At 38.3% G+C, this 18497-nt stretch overlaps 1 protein-coding gene across 3 annotated transcripts in view; it reads left to right on the top strand.

The window, feature by feature from the left end:
* CTNND2 (catenin delta 2) overlaps positions 1-18497 on the top strand; it is a 784675-nt gene that overhangs the window by 481296 nt on the left and 284882 nt on the right. For all 3 annotated transcript variants that reach the window (XM_081089970.1, XM_081089969.1, XM_081089968.1), the window contains 2 exons: positions 2353-2547; positions 13371-13626. In XM_081089970.1, the coding sequence (XP_080946096.1) occupies positions 2353-2547; positions 13371-13626 (451 nt within the window). The remainder of the gene's footprint in view (positions 1-2352; positions 2548-13370; positions 13627-18497) is intronic.

The following is an 18497-nucleotide window of genomic DNA, read 5'->3' as shown; positions in this document are numbered from 1 at the left end:
TGATTTCTGATTCATTGTATGCTAATAAAAATGTCCTAATGCCCAGTAAATGCTTTTACTAAGAGGATTTTCACACACGCCTTCAGATCATATCACCACTTAAAAGGTCAGCAGGTGTTTTCATTGCATACCCTTAGATGTTTTCAGAGGCTTAGAATAAAGAATAATGATAAAATTACATCTCTAACTCTACCAGTGATGGATAACATGCTTATTTAACTATAAAACATTTAGGTGTATTAACCCTTTAACAACACAGATTTGAAATGCACCAGTCCACTTATATGCAGCTTTTTTCATCTTGTAAACAGACAACATAAACTTTTGGTATCGATAAAAGCAGTACTGTAAATGTATTTTGTCTTCTGATTTTCTTCATATTTTTTCTCTAGCTTACTTTATTGTAAGAATACAGTATATAATACATGAAAAATATGTGTCAATCAACTATTTATGTTATTCGTAAGGCTTCTGGTCAGCATTAGGCTAGCAGTAGTTAAATTTTGGGAAGTCAGAAGTTACACAGGGATTTTTGACTGCGAGGGTTAGCACACGGGTTGTACAATGGTCAATTGCAATGACTGTTTTCTTGCTTTTAGACTTGTAAGTTTTTGGCAATATTACTAAAACTTCCAAGTAGTATGAAAAATTGACAGCAGGAATGCAAGGATTATCACACTTAAAATATATTCTTGGAATATCAAAATGAGATAATATTCAGTGTGATGTTGGCATGTGATCAATGAGATGCAATGAACCCATTTATGCAAAGCAGTTATTTTGGACCTATCATTCATCTGCATGCTATTTGAATCAGGATTGAATTAATTACTAGCAAAGGGAAAGGTAAGGAACTTGCCTTTCCTCAAAACAGTCAGTGATTTTTAATTAACACTAAATTCATAGAATTCTTAGCACTGCTCCAATCATTCAGAAATCCTGTTTTCTGTTTGTTTGTTTGTTTGTTTGTTTGTTATTTACAGCACCCTGTGTAAAATGTATATTAGGAAAACATTTATTGCCAATTTAAAAACATTTGAATAGTTTTTTTCTTAAATATACTAGACAAGAATATTGAAATCCTTGTGGTTAAGGGGTCCTCAGGAAGCAGGTTTTAAGGTGGTCCTCAGTGAAGGACTTGGACCAGAGGAACAGAGGTAAAGCTGTCCACAAATAGCTCTGAAATCAAGGAATTGCAACACCCTGTTGCTGTAGGTTTGAATGGGGAGCTCAGAATTGGGGCTGTTCAAAGGACAGTTGACAGTTAAATAAATCCCAGTGTGCCATGTGGGTATTAGCTTTGGAGATTTAGCCAAAGGGTCTTTCCTAACATCAGCTGCAGCCTCATTTGGCTCTTCTGTGTTCTCTGCTCACCTCATTAGATAACCATTTATTCTTGATGCCCACGCCCTTCATTGTCCCTAGGTGTCCTTTACTCCATTTGCCTCCATGAAGATGATTCTCCTGCCACTCTGTCACTGTGATTCGTTCGTACCTCCCATGAAATACTGGCTCTCAATCAACGTCCTCTTTACCTTGTGTCAACTCAACCGCTTAGCCCTCATAAAACTTTATTTCCCAATGTGCAGAGGTTCACAGCATGGCTTCAAAGCCACACCTCTTCCCATACAATGCAAGGAAACGAAACATGCAGTGATTTACAACTACTATAAGGCGAGTGATGTGTAGCCTCAATTTATAAATTAAACCAGTTATTTGTACCTTCTTCAGAGCAAGATGCACTAAGTGCAGATGCTTCAATTTAGAGGGTAAGGATAAAGCAAAATATAACTTAAAAACATTCTTTAAAAAAGTCTGCTTCTCTTAGAGACTTGGGCTGTTGTAAGTCTGAACATTTTGGTTCATTCATTGTCCAGGGAAAAACTGCTGATGGGAACAAATTCGGGTTCACTTTTCAGAAACAACATAAAGATGGCTTGCCATCGTGGCTTATTCAGTGGCTCATGACTTTAATAATTTGTTGCAAAATTTAAGGTGCAAGGACTATGGGATAAGAGGGTTTTAGGTTTGACTGTCTGCCTGATCCCGTTAGTGAGGAAGCCAAGCAACGTTCGTTAGACTGAGAAAACTGAAGTTTCAGTGGCCCTGTTCAGTGTGGATTTATCTCAAAATCATTATCCTTAGAGGGAGATAAGGTTTGGGAGCAAAGCTAGGCAGCTGGGTGTTGTCGATAAGCTGATTAACTTGACATATTTCTGCCATTTCATGTTATTCATTTGATATTCTGCAGATTTCAACATTTTTGTCAAAAAAAATCAAATATGCCTTTGATAAAACAAGTTCTGTTTGAATATTGGTCGGGTCTTCATGTCTGCTGTTATTTTATTCCAGCTGGGTCCCGGGCCTCATACAGCAGCCAACACGGCCACCTGGGCCCAGAGCTGCGGGCCCTGCAGTCCCCAGAGCACCACATAGACCCCATCTATGAAGACCGCGTCTATCAGAAGCCCCCTATGAGGAGTCTCAGCCAGAGCCAGGGGGACCCTCTGCCGCCAGCACACACCGGCACCTACCGCACGAGCACAGGTGTGTATTCAGGACCCCACCCCGTGCCCTCTCCAGGGTGGGTGGCATGCTTGGGAGCCCCACAACCCTCCCTCATGGGAGGATGTGTGTGTGTGTGTGTGTGTGTGTGTGTGTCCTCTCTCCTTACAAGCATTATGATGCTTGTATGATGGTGATGATGGAAACCAAACCTGAGTCCAGTTTACCTCCGTCAGTATGTTGTAAATGAAAGATATACCATGGAGGGTGTAAGCTTATTTTGTCAAACAGGCAAATTGAAGGAAGCAGGATTAATTCCTTAGTCATCCTTACTAATGTATTTAATGAATATAAGTCCTCGAGAAAGCACGGTCATTATATGGGATGTAAAAGGCATATGCCTAATTCTGGTAAGTATTTTTTTAAATGATATAGTCTACCTACTTGGCAAGCTTGGGGGAAAAAACATATTGACTAAAAAATGTAGCATACTTTGTAAGGCAAACTGAGAATTTATTTTGTACATACTATTAGGCTGAATTATATGAAATTATTATTTAAAGATTGGATGTTGGCCATTGCATGTGGTTCAGTCAACTGTATAACTTTCCTGGATTAAATCTATATTTTGAATTGAATACCAGCAGAGGCCACATGAAGAAAGACATGTGTTTTCCCAGAATGAGCAACCATTGGCAAAATAATGGTCAAATGTCATGACTCACGGTACAAGAGAACACTTAACTATACAATGGATATAATTAAGATGTTGAGAATTGCACATATTATAAAGCTGAGCATTGATAAGTAATCTCAGAAAATATTCTGTAGATGATTTGCGGAGAGCAGCGCTCTCTCCTTCCTTCCTAATGATCCGCATTGGCCTGGACAAGGGCTGAGGCTGGGAAAGCAAAGCCCTGGTCTACACCTGGGCACACAGGGCGCTGCCTCTTCAGATGGTTCCTTCTAGTTATCACCAAGTAGAGCGAAGCAATTTTGTTAAACTGCATTATGATACTAAATTACACGTCTTGAAATCCAGTCAAGCTAAGTTGCTTTTATAGTTGATTATTGGTATTGACATTTCAGTTTTTTACAGCATCATAGGCAACAAGGGACAAAATACTCTTTATTTTATTTTTGACATTGTAAATTCCATCCCGTGTTAATAATAGCTATCTTGGTTTAGAAGAAAAAGAATACCCATTTATTCTTCTGTCAGAATCTCTCTCACCTTCAGCCTGCTAAACCCACACCCATGTGAGATTGGGCTGGTTTAACATTTAGTTTGTTGCATGTTATTAAGGTAATTTTATAAAAGATGGTGATAACCTCAGAGATGTTCAATATCTAATCTGAATAAACACCGACAACCAAAGGGATTATGTTCATTCTCAGTTCTATATTCATATGCTCTTAGAATGATCTCATTAACAAACTTCTGGGGAGTTAATGAAAAATCAGCTATAATAAGAAATAAATACTTCATGCATGTATGTCAGATTAAAGACAAAGAAAGATGCTTGCACTTCTAAAAAATAAACAGAACTGTAGAGTTTTTTCTAAGGCAGGGGACCTGGGCCACATCCCGCTGGCCGCCTGTTTCAGGAGTCCTGGTGAGCTCAGTAGGATTATTACATTTTTAAATGGCTTACAATGAAAAGATAGAATCTGTTTTGTGATATGAAAAATGTATATAAAATCAAAATTTGAGTGTTTATAAACAAAGGTCTTGAAATGTGGCCGCACCCATTCATTTAGTATCAACTATAGCTGCTTTCCCGCTGCAGTGGCCACATTGAGTAGCTGTGACAGAAACTAGATGGTAAAGCTGAGAATCGTTACCTTTTGGCACTTTAAGGAGAAAGTTTGCCAGCCCCTGCTCTCAGCCATCGATGGAGGATGGGGCTGGATAAATGAATGAACAAGTGCTTTCCTTTGGTCCCTCCCATAAAGGAAGCAGCAGTGTCCTCTAAGGGCTTCACAGGGGAAACCTGTTTGCCTGGCTTCTGTAACAGTAACTCTGCCCTGGCAGAGATCTGAGGCTGTGACAACCAGCTGTCAAAGACCCCACCCCAGCCTGCACCTTGGAACTTGAGACACTTTTGAGGAAATAAGCTGACTTAATGCAACTCTAGGGACATTTCCAGAAGTGCACTGGAAATCTCACGGGATAACATGTGGAGAGAACCATCTCCTCCAGCTCCTAAGCATAAAACCATGAGCTTTCACCCACCCTGGTTACTCGCTATTTCTACACTTAATTCCCTTCATTTAAAATCCTTACACTTTCTCAGCTAACCCTGTAACTCTAGGGACCATCAGAACCCACATGTTTGAGAAAATGCCTATAAGATGGGTATATCATTTACTCATAAATTTTATACATATGATACAATATTATTAAATTGTACCTAGTAAATGTCAAGATTAAAAATTGACATAAAGAAACATTGTAGGATGGCTTTTCCATTTTCAAGAGGACATTTTTCACATCCCCTGTGCTGTACATTCCACTGGAGACACGGGGTCAGACCTGTAAGAGGCTCCAGGGCCAGAGCAAATGCCCTAACTCTCTGGGGAAGGAGGACATGCTCTTATGGGTCTGTCACACTTGAAGTGTTCAGGCGCCACTAGCTTTTGGCTCAGATTGGTGGTCGGGTGACTTGAGCACCAGTCTTATCTCTGCCCTTAAGTATCAGGCCCCTGGCTGGAGTTCCTCCAGTTTAATTCCCAAAGCATTTGCACATGATGCTTCAGGGAGAGCTGGACAGGGGAATTGAAGGCTGGTTGCCCCTCTTCAAGAAGTCAGCACTTGGGAATGAAGACAAGTATACTTGTCTACACAATGAGGGAATCGCCAGATGGTACCATAGTTTTAAGCAGGTGAGACCGATGGCAACGTATATAGCACGCCACTACTTTCAGGGACTGTTCTAAATGCTTTGAATGTATTTACAAATCCCCAGAACCACCCTATGAAGGAGGTGCTATTATAATGCTCACTTTACAGATCAGAGTACTGAGGCATAGAGAAGCTGAGTAATCTGCCTGAAGTCATACTGTTTGTATAGAGCCAGTCTCCTCCCTCCCTCATTCCCTACCTCCCTTCCTTCTGTCCTTCCCTCCTTCCTTCTTTCTTTCCTTCCTTCCTTCCTTCCTTCCTTTACTTATTTATTATTTTAATTTATCTTTACTATTGAAAGTATTACAGATGTCCCCCTGTCCCCCATTGGTCCCCTCCATCCCACTCTCACTCCCCCCACCTTGGTCTTCACTGCATTATTGTCTGTGTCCATGGGTTATGCATATATCCATATAAGTTCTTGAATTAACCTCTTCCTGCCCACCCTACCCCTTACCTCCTCTCTTCCCTCTGAGATTCATCAGTCTGTTCCATGCTTCCATGTCTCTTGATCTGTTTTGTTTGTCAATTTATATTGATCATTAGATTCCTCAGATAAGTTAGATCATGTGATACTTGTCTTTCTCTGATTGGCTTATTTTGCTTAGCATAATACACTCCAGAAATTTATAAACAACTCATACATCTTAACAAAAGGAAGACAAACAATCCAATCAAAAAATGGGCAAAGGTTCTAAATAGACACTTATCCAAAGAGAACATACAGATGTCCAAGAAACATATGAAAAAATTCTCAGTTGCTAATCATCAAAGAGATGCAAATTAAAATGACAATGAAGTAACACCTCACATCTGCCAGAATAGCTACCATCTTCAACATATCCACAAACAAGTGATAGAGAGGATGTGGAGAAAAAGGAACACTAGTTCACTGCTGGTGGGAATGTAGACTGGTACAGCCACTATGGAAAATAGTATGGAATTCCCTCAAAAAATAGAACTGCCATTTGACCCAGTGATCCCACTTCTAGGAATATATCCTAAGAAGCCTGAAATACCAGTTAGAAAGAATATATTCACCCTGATGTTCATGGCAGTGCTATTTACAATAGCTAACATCTGGAAACAGCTCAAGTGCCCATCAGTAGGTGAGTGGATAAAAATGTTGTGGTACATTTATGCCATAACTATGCAGATATAAAAATAGAGCCAGTCTTGTCCAGCTTTATGGCTCAGTGGTTGAGTATAGACCTGTGAACCTGTAGGTCACAGTTCGATTCCCAGTCAGGGCATGTACCTGGTTGCTGGCTCAATCCCTACTAGGGGTTGAGCAGGAGGCAGCAGATTACTGATTCTCTCTCATCATCATTCTCTCTCTCTCTCTCTCTCTCTCTCTCTCTCTCTCTCTCTCTCTCTCCTCCTTCCTCTCTGAAATCAATACAAAATATTTTTTAAAAAGAGAGCCAGTCTTTAAACCTTCACACCCAGGCAGTCTTGCCTTAGAACCTGAGCTCTTAATAGCCATCTTGGTTGACTGATCCTGCATTTATAAAAATCATCATTTAAAAACAAAATAAATGTAGATTCCTTCTCATCTATAGAGCTTCAGGATTTTCTATATCTTGTTATTCAAATACTATCTGTTCAGGACATATCATGTGCTAGATGCACTGGCACATTCAAAGAAGCTTAAATAAACTTGTCCTTGAGCATATTCACTTTCATATCACAGAAAATCACAAAAATTAACTGGTAGTGGATGGTAATATCTTAAGGGCTAACAAAGTATTAATAAAAACACTAAACATCACATAGTGTCTTTCTTTCCTAGACAACATGTGACTCAATATTGTGTAGTACGCAATCCCCCTTCCTGCCTATCCCGAGACCGCCTTTCTCTATTTTCCTGGCAAGGAGTCGGGCTGCGGGAAGGTGTGGATTTTTCATCCACGTCCACCTTGGTCATTCAGGGCAGCGGCTGTGCTCCCTACCACCTCAGGTCCCCGACATCACTCCTGGCTGAGTGGTCACTTTCCTCTCCCTGCCCTGCTCAGCGCTAGGCTGGCCCATCCCTGGATCTCCTTTGCCCCAAACACCACAAAGGCTTTCTTGAGTCACAGACAGTTCTAGAGCTGAGAGATACACAAGGAGATGACTGCACAGCAAAAACCAGAAAATAGCTGTAGATACTGAAGATGAGATGTTAAAGCTCCCGCAACTTCCCACCAAAGGGGATTTCTCAGCGTTGCCCCTTGGGCTCAACCTCCCAGCATCTTTCTCATCTGTCCTCTCGGTCTTCCTTCTCCATCTATCCTGTTTGATTGCCATACTAAGCCACTCACCCTGTGACTTTATTATAAAGGCTAACGCAAATCTCTGACATCAAGTCAGATGAGGAGCAGTGTACCTTTGGGTATTCAGAAAAACTTTTCTAGGCTTTCCTAAAATAAATCTCCCTAATGATGGAGATTTACCTACAAGTATTTATACTCATTTAAATACATGTTAGAGCAGTGGTCAATAAACTCATTAGTCAACAGAGCCAAATATCAACAGTACAACGATTGAAATTTTTTTGAGAGCCAATTTTTTTAAACTTAAACTATATAGATAGGTACATTGTTATTAACTTAGTTAGGGTACTCCTAAGGCTTAGGAAGAGCCACACTCAAGGGTCCAAAGAGCCGCATGTGACTCGTGAGCCACAGTTTGCCGACCACAGTGTTAGAGGATCAGGGTACGTAAATCCTACTTCTCACCTCTCTTTTGCTCCAAGCTTGTGGATGGTGAAACATACAAATAAGTTCACTGTTCACAATGGAAAATTAATAAGATTTCATTTAACTGAGCAGCCTCCTATTGGCCACAGCTATGCCAGAGAACATGATCTAAAGAGGATTCCCCCCCGCCCCAGACCTCACTTAGACATTTCAGGCGCAGGCACCCCATCCACTGCAAGATAAGAACCGCAGACCTCTTGCCCACTAGGGAGGCAAGAGCAGAAGGGAGCAGGCTCTCAGGTGGCCCGCCAGCCTCCATGGGCCCAGATGTGCTCTTACTAGGGAGGCAGAGAGAAAGTTGAGATAGAAGCCAGCCTCACAGCCCCAGAGAAGGTAAAATCCTTCTGATTCAGGTAAAAATTACTGAATCTGCAGTGGTTCATGGTCAAGAGGGCTCCCCAGAGGGTGCCATCTCACCAGACATGGCAGTCACTCCTGTCTGTGGGGCCAGTAAGTGAGGAGAGAGAGGCAGAGGCAGGCTGCCATTCATGCCCTCTCCCAGGGCAGGGAGGCACAATCGTGTGGACGTCAGCAGGAAAAGCAGGCCTATGAGGAGGACTGTGGTGTGAACAAGCCCACCTGCTTTTATAGGACAACCAGTCTAACATCCTGCACGATGAAAATCTAAAGAGGCACACTCTTAACTAGGGTGTCTGTTGAAATAAAACATACCTTTCATCTGGGAAAAGGATTCTCAAAACCAGAGTTTGTACAATAGACACAGCCAGACAAGGAATATGTGAGCCTCGTGAATTTGCTTACGCTGAAGTCTATTAAGCAAAAACAAAATAACACAGATTTGTATTTCAAACTCAAGGCATATCGATGACTGTCAACTTAAGAGTCATTTTATTCACACAGACTCTTGCCTCTGACAACCCTGCGAACACATCTCTCTAAACTAGTGAGAATGGCCGACGTCTGCATCAGTGATAGACACATGAATTTCCCGATAGATAAATGTGATTCTAAGTGAGTGGAGAAATTGAGCTTTTGGTAATAGAAGTGTCAGCTTGTAATAAAGAATGAATTATTGCCCTAACCGGTTTGGCTCAGTGGATAGAATGTCGGCCTGCAGACTGAAGGGTCCCAGGTTCGATTCCGGTAAAGGGCATGTACCTTGGTTGCGGGCACATCCCCAGTAGGAGGTGTGCAGGAGGCAGCCAATCGATGTTTCTTTCTCATCAGTGTTTCTAACTCTCTCTCCCTCTCCCTCTCTGTAAAAAATCAATAAAATATATATTTTTTAAAAAGAATGAATTATCACAGACACATTGCAAGGGGAAAACATGCTGAATATTCTTATGAGGTTGACAAGTATTGCAACATAAAAAGAAAAAAGAATGTGGTGAATGCCTGGCCAGTATGCTCAGTGGTTGAGCGCTGACCCATGAACCCGGAGGTCAGGGTTCAATTCCTGGTAGGGCACATGTCCAGGTTGCGGGCTGGACCCCCAGTGTGGGGCATGCAGGAAGCAGCCGATCAATAATTATCTCTCATCATTGATGTTTTTATTTCTTTCTCCTCCCTTCCTCTCTAAAATCAATAAAAATATTTTAATAAAATAAAAGAATGTGGTAAAAATATTTGCACATGTAGGCAAAATATTTTTAAACATCTTTATTCTCTACAATACCAGCCAGTGCTTAATAAAGTTATAGAAGAATTACATAGAACCTTCATATTCATAAAATTTTATTTTTATTCTTTAATGACACATAAATAACATTTTCAGTTAAAATTACCAGTTAAGTCCAGAAAAATATGGATTATTCACAGTTTATTGTTTGTGAATGCTGTTACTTCAGACTGTAAAAATGATTACTTCCCATTGGAGCAAGTCAAATAACTTATTAGTTTAAAATTTTACCTTTTTTTAATCTAAAAAGATAGGGCCACATTATCACCCAAATAGAAATGTTTAATAAGCTCAATGATAAATAGTGTCTTAAAGCTAGGAAGAGCTTCCAGATGCTTACCTATATCAACTCATTTTATATGTAAAATGGTGTAAATAAAAAATCTAATTACAGCTGAAGGAAGACAGAGTGTTTGCTAGTAGAACAGTTCATGGTAAAATTCAGAAACATCAACTCCAATAATAATGATTCCACACTACTAAAAATTCTTCATTAAATGCCACTCCCCACAAATATAATAATATCTGACATTAAAAGATTATCTTAAATTTACCTTGGGTATTTTCCATTGCATTTGGCATGGATCAGCCTGTGTGGAGTGCAGAAAATTAAAAGACCTTTACGGTTAATTCTAAATGATAATCCTGTTGAAAATGTAGTGGCTTGGATGCTAAAGGTCCTTCATTCCTAAAGTAACAGAATTAAACTCTCTTGAAGAGTGTGTAGGCCTTGTTCTTGGACCCACTGTCACCTAAGCCATCTTTATTTTCTGAACTTGCAGAGGGAGTTCATAGCATTTAATTAGCTTACTGCATGCTATCTATGTAACATATGTAAATGTGGTTTTTTTTATGTTTTCATATTTCTGTATATACACATCTACCCATTCTGTTCTTTTCCCCACTGTCTGTAAATAATACATATAGCCATCTATCATCATCAGAGTACCTGGAGAATGTTTGATTTTATTAAAAAGGATCTCTCTTCCTCTCTTTCAAATATAATGTGTAAAACATCTCTCTTTTTACACGCCAGACTTTTATTTGTGTAGCTCTATGGAAAACATATAATTTCATGAACAACATAGATGTCGGGTGAAGTTTCAAGTAACCTGCTGAAGAGGCAAATTCTAAAATCTCCTCAAAGAGACCAGTATGATGGTTCATTGAGTTCTAAGAGCTTATTGAGGGAGAAGGGGCTGTTTGCAGGGCAAGTGAGGAGAGGGGTGCTTACAGACCCGATGAAGCACCTTCCACTTCAAGTGTTTGCCACAAGAAGGTTCAATTGAATAGAGTAATCCTACCAGGCAGGTGATTTGGTCAACTGAGCTCTAAAATTTAAGTAAGGAAAATGTATAACAGGACAGGAATTAAGGGAAATATTGTATTAAAAGAAAATCTTCTAGTAGTGTGACCAACATCTGCTTATCCATGCAAATAAAGAGCCATGATTTGCATAAGCCACACCAGGTATGCACTGCAGAAAGGGAGAATTGAATCTTTATGTGTTGAAGTCGTTTTTTTAATGTCATGTTTAAAAGCATAAGGCAAGTACATGGTGGCATTACTGATGGCTAGTTTGAGACCTGTTAGATTCTCACACGTGTTTCTTGTTTTTTCCATGTGGTCCTATAACCTTTCTCCACATTTGTATTGCTATTTTACATTATTTTACTGCATTGATCAGTTTCTAATTTATTTCGATTTGGAGTTACCAACTTGAATTCTGATTTTATAGTTTTAAATTATCACCACTATCATATTGATTGTGACCTAACAGACATAAAACAGATTTTCTGGTTGTAAACTTAATGTTTATTAGTCTAATCTGATCATTATGAAACTTAATCCATCAGAGCAGTCCTCATTTCAAAAGTCAGCTCCTCTGGAAATGTACATACTTTATTTTAGAAAGTTGTTCTTAAATATTTTTCTAGTTTTCACTGGTACCTGTTCCCAGAATTTTGGTTATTATAAGATTAAGTATTAGAAGCTTTGGAAATAAGAAGTGCTGATCTCTTAGTTAAAAATCAGTTTTCAGTATTAGAATGTGTTCCTCCAGTTCACTTTGTGACTCTTTGGTCATTTCTACATGATTTCCTTAACTTCTTTTAACAGTTGTTTTCTTGATATGACATATTTTTTTTGTGTTTGACAAGCCCTATATCATTTAATGTAAGAGAGGATAAGTAAACTCTATCACCATCCACTAAGAAGCTCAGGGAGTCAAAGTTAATGGGGGAGGGGGCGGGGGCACGGATATATAATTGGAACCTAATGCCATGTAGAGAGCATCCAGGGAAGAAATGGGCATACTAGACACTGGCTACCTTTTGGGTATATTCTAATCTACAAGGCCAGGAAGTAAATACCCTGCCTAAAATTGATCATGGCTATTCATTGTTGCAGCAATTAATACCTGGTCACATTCTATTAATATGAAAGATGCTTTCATTGTACAGGTCAACTAAAATCTTAGGTATCAAATTTTTTGAGACCCAGAAAAATCCCAGAAATCATGACAAGAAACGTACTGAAAAGAATTCATGGCTGAAACCGGTTTGGCTCAGTGGATAGAGTGTTGGCCTGCAGACTGAAAGGTCCCAGGTTCGATTCCCGTCAAGAGCATGGGTTGTGGGCACATCGCCAGTAGGAGGTTGGAGGAGGCAGCTGATCGATGTTTCTCTCTCATCGATGTTTCTAACTCTCTCTCTCCCTTCCTCTCTGTAAAAATCAATAAAATAAAATAAAAGAAAATAAAAGAAAATAAAAGAATCCAGGAAGAATTTCAAAAAATTGAAATTCAGTTTAGAAATAGTCATACTGGTTTTGGTAACTGGTGCAAAAATCTCCTCAAAATAATTTAGACACATTGAAAAGATGCAAATGCTTTGCGAAAGCCAAGAAAGCTCATTGTTTTGTCTGGGTTACAGTTGGGCTGGTCTTCCACTTCTGCACGCCTACCCTTCTCCTAATCTATGTGTTACTCTGACAGCTTTGGGTGAAAAGAGATCTATGGAAATCTGTAGCGAACAACTTAAAAAAACTAGAGCAGTTCTGCATTTTTTGCCGTAGTGCTAATTAGGGAAACATGAGCCCCACCTGCACCCATGCACACATTCCCTCACTTTTCCTTACTTTTTAACTCAGGAAAATTAACTACGTTCCTAAGTTTGTTTTGCACCCTCCATGAATTTAGCGTAACATCACATGAACAAACACTGTCTGAATTTTCTCAACATGAACAATAATTAACTGTCCACGATTCCCTATAAAATATTCCTTCTTCTGGGTTTGTTTTTACCTTAGATTAATAAACCTTCTCTTGGATGTTGGTAAGTAATAAACAGACAATAGATGCCTTGTCCTCTAGAGCAGAAAGGTGTATTTCTGAAATCGCATGCTAATTATCATTACTGGATCACATTGAGTATATTGGTTCAGATATGACCAATTATTTTTTTTTATTCTTTCAAACCCTTGTTTTATGTGTGTAACTTTCCCCCTTGCTTAGACCTGGTTAACCATTTCTGTGAGCAGGTCCTCAATTTTTTACTTTGTCCCTACTTTCCTGTCCTAGCCCCATCTTCCCCTGGTGTCGACTCCGTCCCCTTGCAGCGCACAGGCAGCCAGCATGGCCCACCGAACGCCGCCACGGCCACCTTCCAGCGGGCCAGCTACGCCGCCGGCCCAGCCTCCAATTACGCCGACCCCTACCGACAGCTGCAGTATTGTCCCTCTGTTGAGTCTCCATACAGCAAATCCGGCCCTACCCTCCCGCCCGAAGGCACCTTGGCCAGATCCCCGTCCATTGACAGCATTCAGAAAGATCCCAGGTGGGTACAAACATTTTTCTTTTCCCTACTTATGTCCAAGAGGCTCTCTTAACTAGTCATTGTATGAATGACGTTATTTTTTCCTACATCACATTATGCATTCATGTCATGGTCTGAGTATGAAAGGGTTGACTTTGGTTTTATAATCTTTTGTCTGATTTGGAATGTGGGTGTTGGTCATGGATCCCCAAGTATCTTCTGTGGTTCAATAGCAAACAGTATAGATGATCTTTGGATCAGAACATCGGTAGATGCTTCAGCTACTTGATGAGATGTAGAACAACTATCTCTTTAATGCTCAGGAAACTGAGAATTGTGAATGATCTCAGTTGACTTCAAATATCACTGACTAGGTTTTTACTGTTTCAATGGATGCATGTTTTGTCACTCTGCATGTCTCTATCAGCAAGTAAAGTGGGCCATATACCAGACTATACTAAAAATTGAAAAACTTAGAAAATGAATATTATCTTCATTTTTCTGTGTCTGAAAGTAAACATGAGGTTAAAGTTGTCTGGGCATTGATAAAAAACGTGAGTGTAATGTAGTAAAGAAATTGTTAGGTTGAGATATGTGGGGGTTTTTTTTTGCTTTCTTTTTCAACATTGGCAAGGGATATAGCGATACTCTACTTCTGAAGTTGGAATTGAATTCCGGCAGAATTAAATGATGTTTTATTCATAGCCATTTGATGTATGCTGATAGAGTCCCATAAATATATATCTGCATCTGTGAATACCATCGACATGTCAGATTTCTGGTATTTCTGTAGAGCAGGGCATGTGACTTGACTCTGGTGGCATACTTGAAATTTGTCTCCAGGAATTTTCTCTGATGGAGCGCACAAGTGCTTATGTACTGTGTTGAGGGGTTTGCATGGAGTATTTTATAAAAAGAAATCACTTCTACAAACATAAAGGCAGAATGGGATTATTTTATGGTATTCTTTGAGATAGCTACTTCAGCACAATTGCACCCCACTGGAGGGTTCATGCCAAATATTATATTTGATAGAACCTCCCTGGTAAAAGTGAGCTGGAGAAAATGTTCATTTCACTGTTAACTACTAGAACTAAGAAATATGCTTACATTTACATTGTGCCCCATCCTGCATATTCAGGTTTTCAATCTCAACAGCAATCTCTAGAGTATTGGTCTTGAAATCTGTCCCCAATCCTTATATGTTTGGTCATGTGTAGATAGAATATTCTTCAGATTAACAGCTCAACATGCTATTTTAAAATAAATTTTCTTGACATGCAACTGAAAACATATAGAAATAGAATAACTTGCATACTCTTAAGAAATGCTAAGTAGAATATTGAATTGGCATCGCTTTATTTAACATTGCATATTTAAATTAAGGATAAGTGTCTTATCTCCAATGGGAAGGTTTTAAATGTTCATATTAAGGGAATTTGGCTTAATAAGAAACCAAATTTATGCTTCTCTAGCTACAGATAAGCTTCTTTATTTTTTGCTATGAGCTAAATGCATTTTATTTTACTAAGTGGCATATCCTTTCCATTTTATATTACTGTCACTTGTATAGCTTTTTTTCCTCTTTCAGTATATTGTCATGGCTCTTAGCTGTTCAAGTTATGGATTATGTCACTTATATTTATTGGGTGCACTCTATAAACCAAAAAAGAGAAACACCAATAAGAAATGTTAGAATGAATAAGAGAATGTTGGGCACTAATCTTTTGTATGTGTAAAATTTATATGCAGATTAGCATTATATGAATTGCAGATTCAGTATGTTATTTTCAAGAATGCTAGGCATCGGCCTTAATGTGTTCACTTTGAGAAGGAAAATCATATCACCATTCTGAGTCCAGCTGCACAAGTGAAACAGACAGAACCAGATCTAGAACCAGAACTGGCTTGTTGTGATTTAACACAAAAGGAACTAATACCCTGGCATCATGCAAAATCAATGGGGTATAAAATACAACGAGGCCTTGTAGAGTTTTCTTAAAATAAAGAACTAGAGTTAAGTGTTCATATTTAACTGAGATACATCCCAAATCCAAAATTCAAGTCTAAAACCTAATGGTATTTTTATGACAACATTTTTACATTTTCCTTCAAATAATGAATTTTTATTTTTCCCAAGTGACTATTACTAGAACTAATATTTTTAACTTCTAGGGTTCACAATTATTTATTTTGGCATTATTGCTTATGATTTAAGCTTTTTCAGTCTTTAGACTTCTTTCAGCTCTCTTACATATGTTTTTAAAGAGAGTGTTAACGTTTTATTTATCATTAAATACCAGACCATTTAAGCCTCTGTGCTGTTGCAAGCATGCCTCCATAGCACAATTTCATAGCAGTTTTATATACATCTTTGATGTAATTCTCCTTTGTGGGGGAAAACGAATATCTCCATATGCCTTAAATAAAGGGAAAACTGGAGTGTAAATGACTTATGAAGATCACAGTGCTGACACAGGGGTACGCAGCTAAAATTCACACTTATGGGTACTGTGAGACATATTGGCATGAACATTTTTATTTCCTTATAAAAAATAAAAAGGAAAAGGAAAGAATATACTCACATCTTTTATGATTTTTTTGGAGGATGGTAGTACGAGGTATCTTTATGTAGGAGCTGGGAGAAACGAAGGAAAGGATGCAAATGGTCTGAGTAGATCTACTCTCTGATAATTGCTTTTTTGATTGGTCTTTGTTTTATTTCTCCTTTCTTTTCTAATATCTGTTTTATTTCTCTTATTGCAGACTAGTGTCTTTTCACTATTAAAGAGTTTTAGTATTATTCAATAAGAGGTTTTCAGAGTGTGCATTTTAAAATAATAAATTGAAATTAAGATGCCCCAATTCGGTCATTAGATTTGAAACCAGAGAACCCCTACTAACCCTTAATTCCTCTAAGCCAGTGGTTCTCAACTTGAGGGTCACCAACCTGTGGGTTGCAACCCCTTGGGGGATCGAATGACCCTTTCACAGGGGTCGCCTAAGACCATCGGAAAACACATATATAATTACATATTGTTTTTGTGATTAATCACTATGCTTTAATTATGTTCAATTTGTAATAATGAAAATACATCCTGCATATCAGATATTTACATTACTGATTGAAGAGTATGTACAAGGGTATGTACATGGGTTGTTATGATTCATAACAGTAGCAAAATTACAGATATGAAGTAGCAACGAAAATAATTTTATGGTTGGGGTCACCACAACATGAGGAACTGTATTAAAGGGTCACAGCATTAGGAAGGTTGAGAACCACTGCTAAGCCCTGGGATGTGAAAGGCTTGGTTCTGAAGGGTTGGGGTTTTCTAGCTTGCTTGCCTCAGTCATATAGGTTTTTGTTGCAAAACTTTGGTCTTTCCATTGTTAACTGCCCCTATTCTGTACTTCAACAAAGAATGTGCAGAAATCTTTTTATACAGGAGATGGTAAAGTCTAATTTCCTTTTTATAGTCACAAGTCACTTTGAAAATGTTTATATATATGAATTTTTCTTTTCAGCCACATTTGTGAAGCTTTTATTTCTTCATTGCATGTTTTCTTCCATAAAATGTGAATCTCTTAAGAATTATTGTCATGGCTAATACATTTTTTGATGCTGTACCAAATATAGCATTATATACTTTTGTTTTTAAGTATATAGGTTAAATATAAATCTTCAAATCAAAATATATGCATGAGGTGTCAGTGATGTTAGGAGTGAGAAGACATAGCATTCTTATTTTGAAAATGTGATTAGTGAAATAGCTGGAGAAAAATAAAGCAAGACTGATATACCCGGTAGACTAACGGTACTATAAATGTTGTCTATAAAAGAAGAAAAGTTTGGGTAGGACATTTATTGACGTAGCTTAACATATAGGTAATAGCATCTTTTCATCATGTTTGATTACTCTCTTCCCAAGATATTTTATTCATTCATATACACTCTCAAAAACAATTTTTCAAAAAAGCTTAATGAATCTATATTATTGTAAACATGATTTATAGTAAAAAATCTGTCTTATTTTTTTTTTTTTTTTTTTACTCAACATAATAGAGAAATAAATACAAGGGCACTTCTTCACTGCTGAATGTGGTTCTGTCAAACTTATACAACATATTTTGTTCCAAGCTACATTTAAGATAATAATTTTTTCATTATTGGATATTATTAAATATTATTATAAAATAATACTGCTTATAAATACCTTATAATTAGGTAAATCTGTGTTAAGAACATTTCCACATGTTTTTTCTTCATTGTTTGCCTACTCAGTTAAACAAATCACAGAGTGTGTAGTGAATTGAGGATTTAGGAAACAAAATGTACTCCAAAACTGATTTTTGAAAGGTAAAGTTTCAAAAAATATTTTTAAAAAATCTTTATTAAATTTTAAAGTACTATTATTATGTAACCTAAGTAACATGGCTGAACTGTTTGCAATGAAACAGTAATATGACAGTCTTCATAGTTTAGTTTTCTTTTTAAAAATATGTTTTTCTTGATTTTTTTTAGAGAGGGAGAAAGGGAGAGGGATAAAGAGATAGAAACATCCATGAGACATCAGTCATTTGCCTCCTGCACACCCCCTACTGGGGATTGAGCCTGCAATCCGGGTATGTGCCTTGACCAGGAATGGAACTATTGACTTCTTGGTTCATGGGTTGATGATGCTCAATCACTGAGCCACACCGTTCAGGCCGAAGTTTTGTTTTCTTAGGTGGGGAATCTCTGGGGAATTTGACTTAAAATGCCCACTAATTAATTATTTATTTAACCGGGGAATTGTCTGGGGGTGGGAGGAGGATAAAGCATGTGCAATCTGAAGACCTTCAGAGTATAAAGAGTACTGGGAAGGCATTTATTCAGTTAGGCTAAAAGC

This window comes from Myotis nattereri (genome assembly GCF_964212035.1).
Source record: "Myotis nattereri genome assembly, chromosome: 4".
Taxonomy (NCBI): domain Eukaryota; kingdom Metazoa; phylum Chordata; class Mammalia; order Chiroptera; family Vespertilionidae; genus Myotis; species Myotis nattereri.
This window is presented reverse-complemented; position numbering and strand designations above follow the sequence as displayed.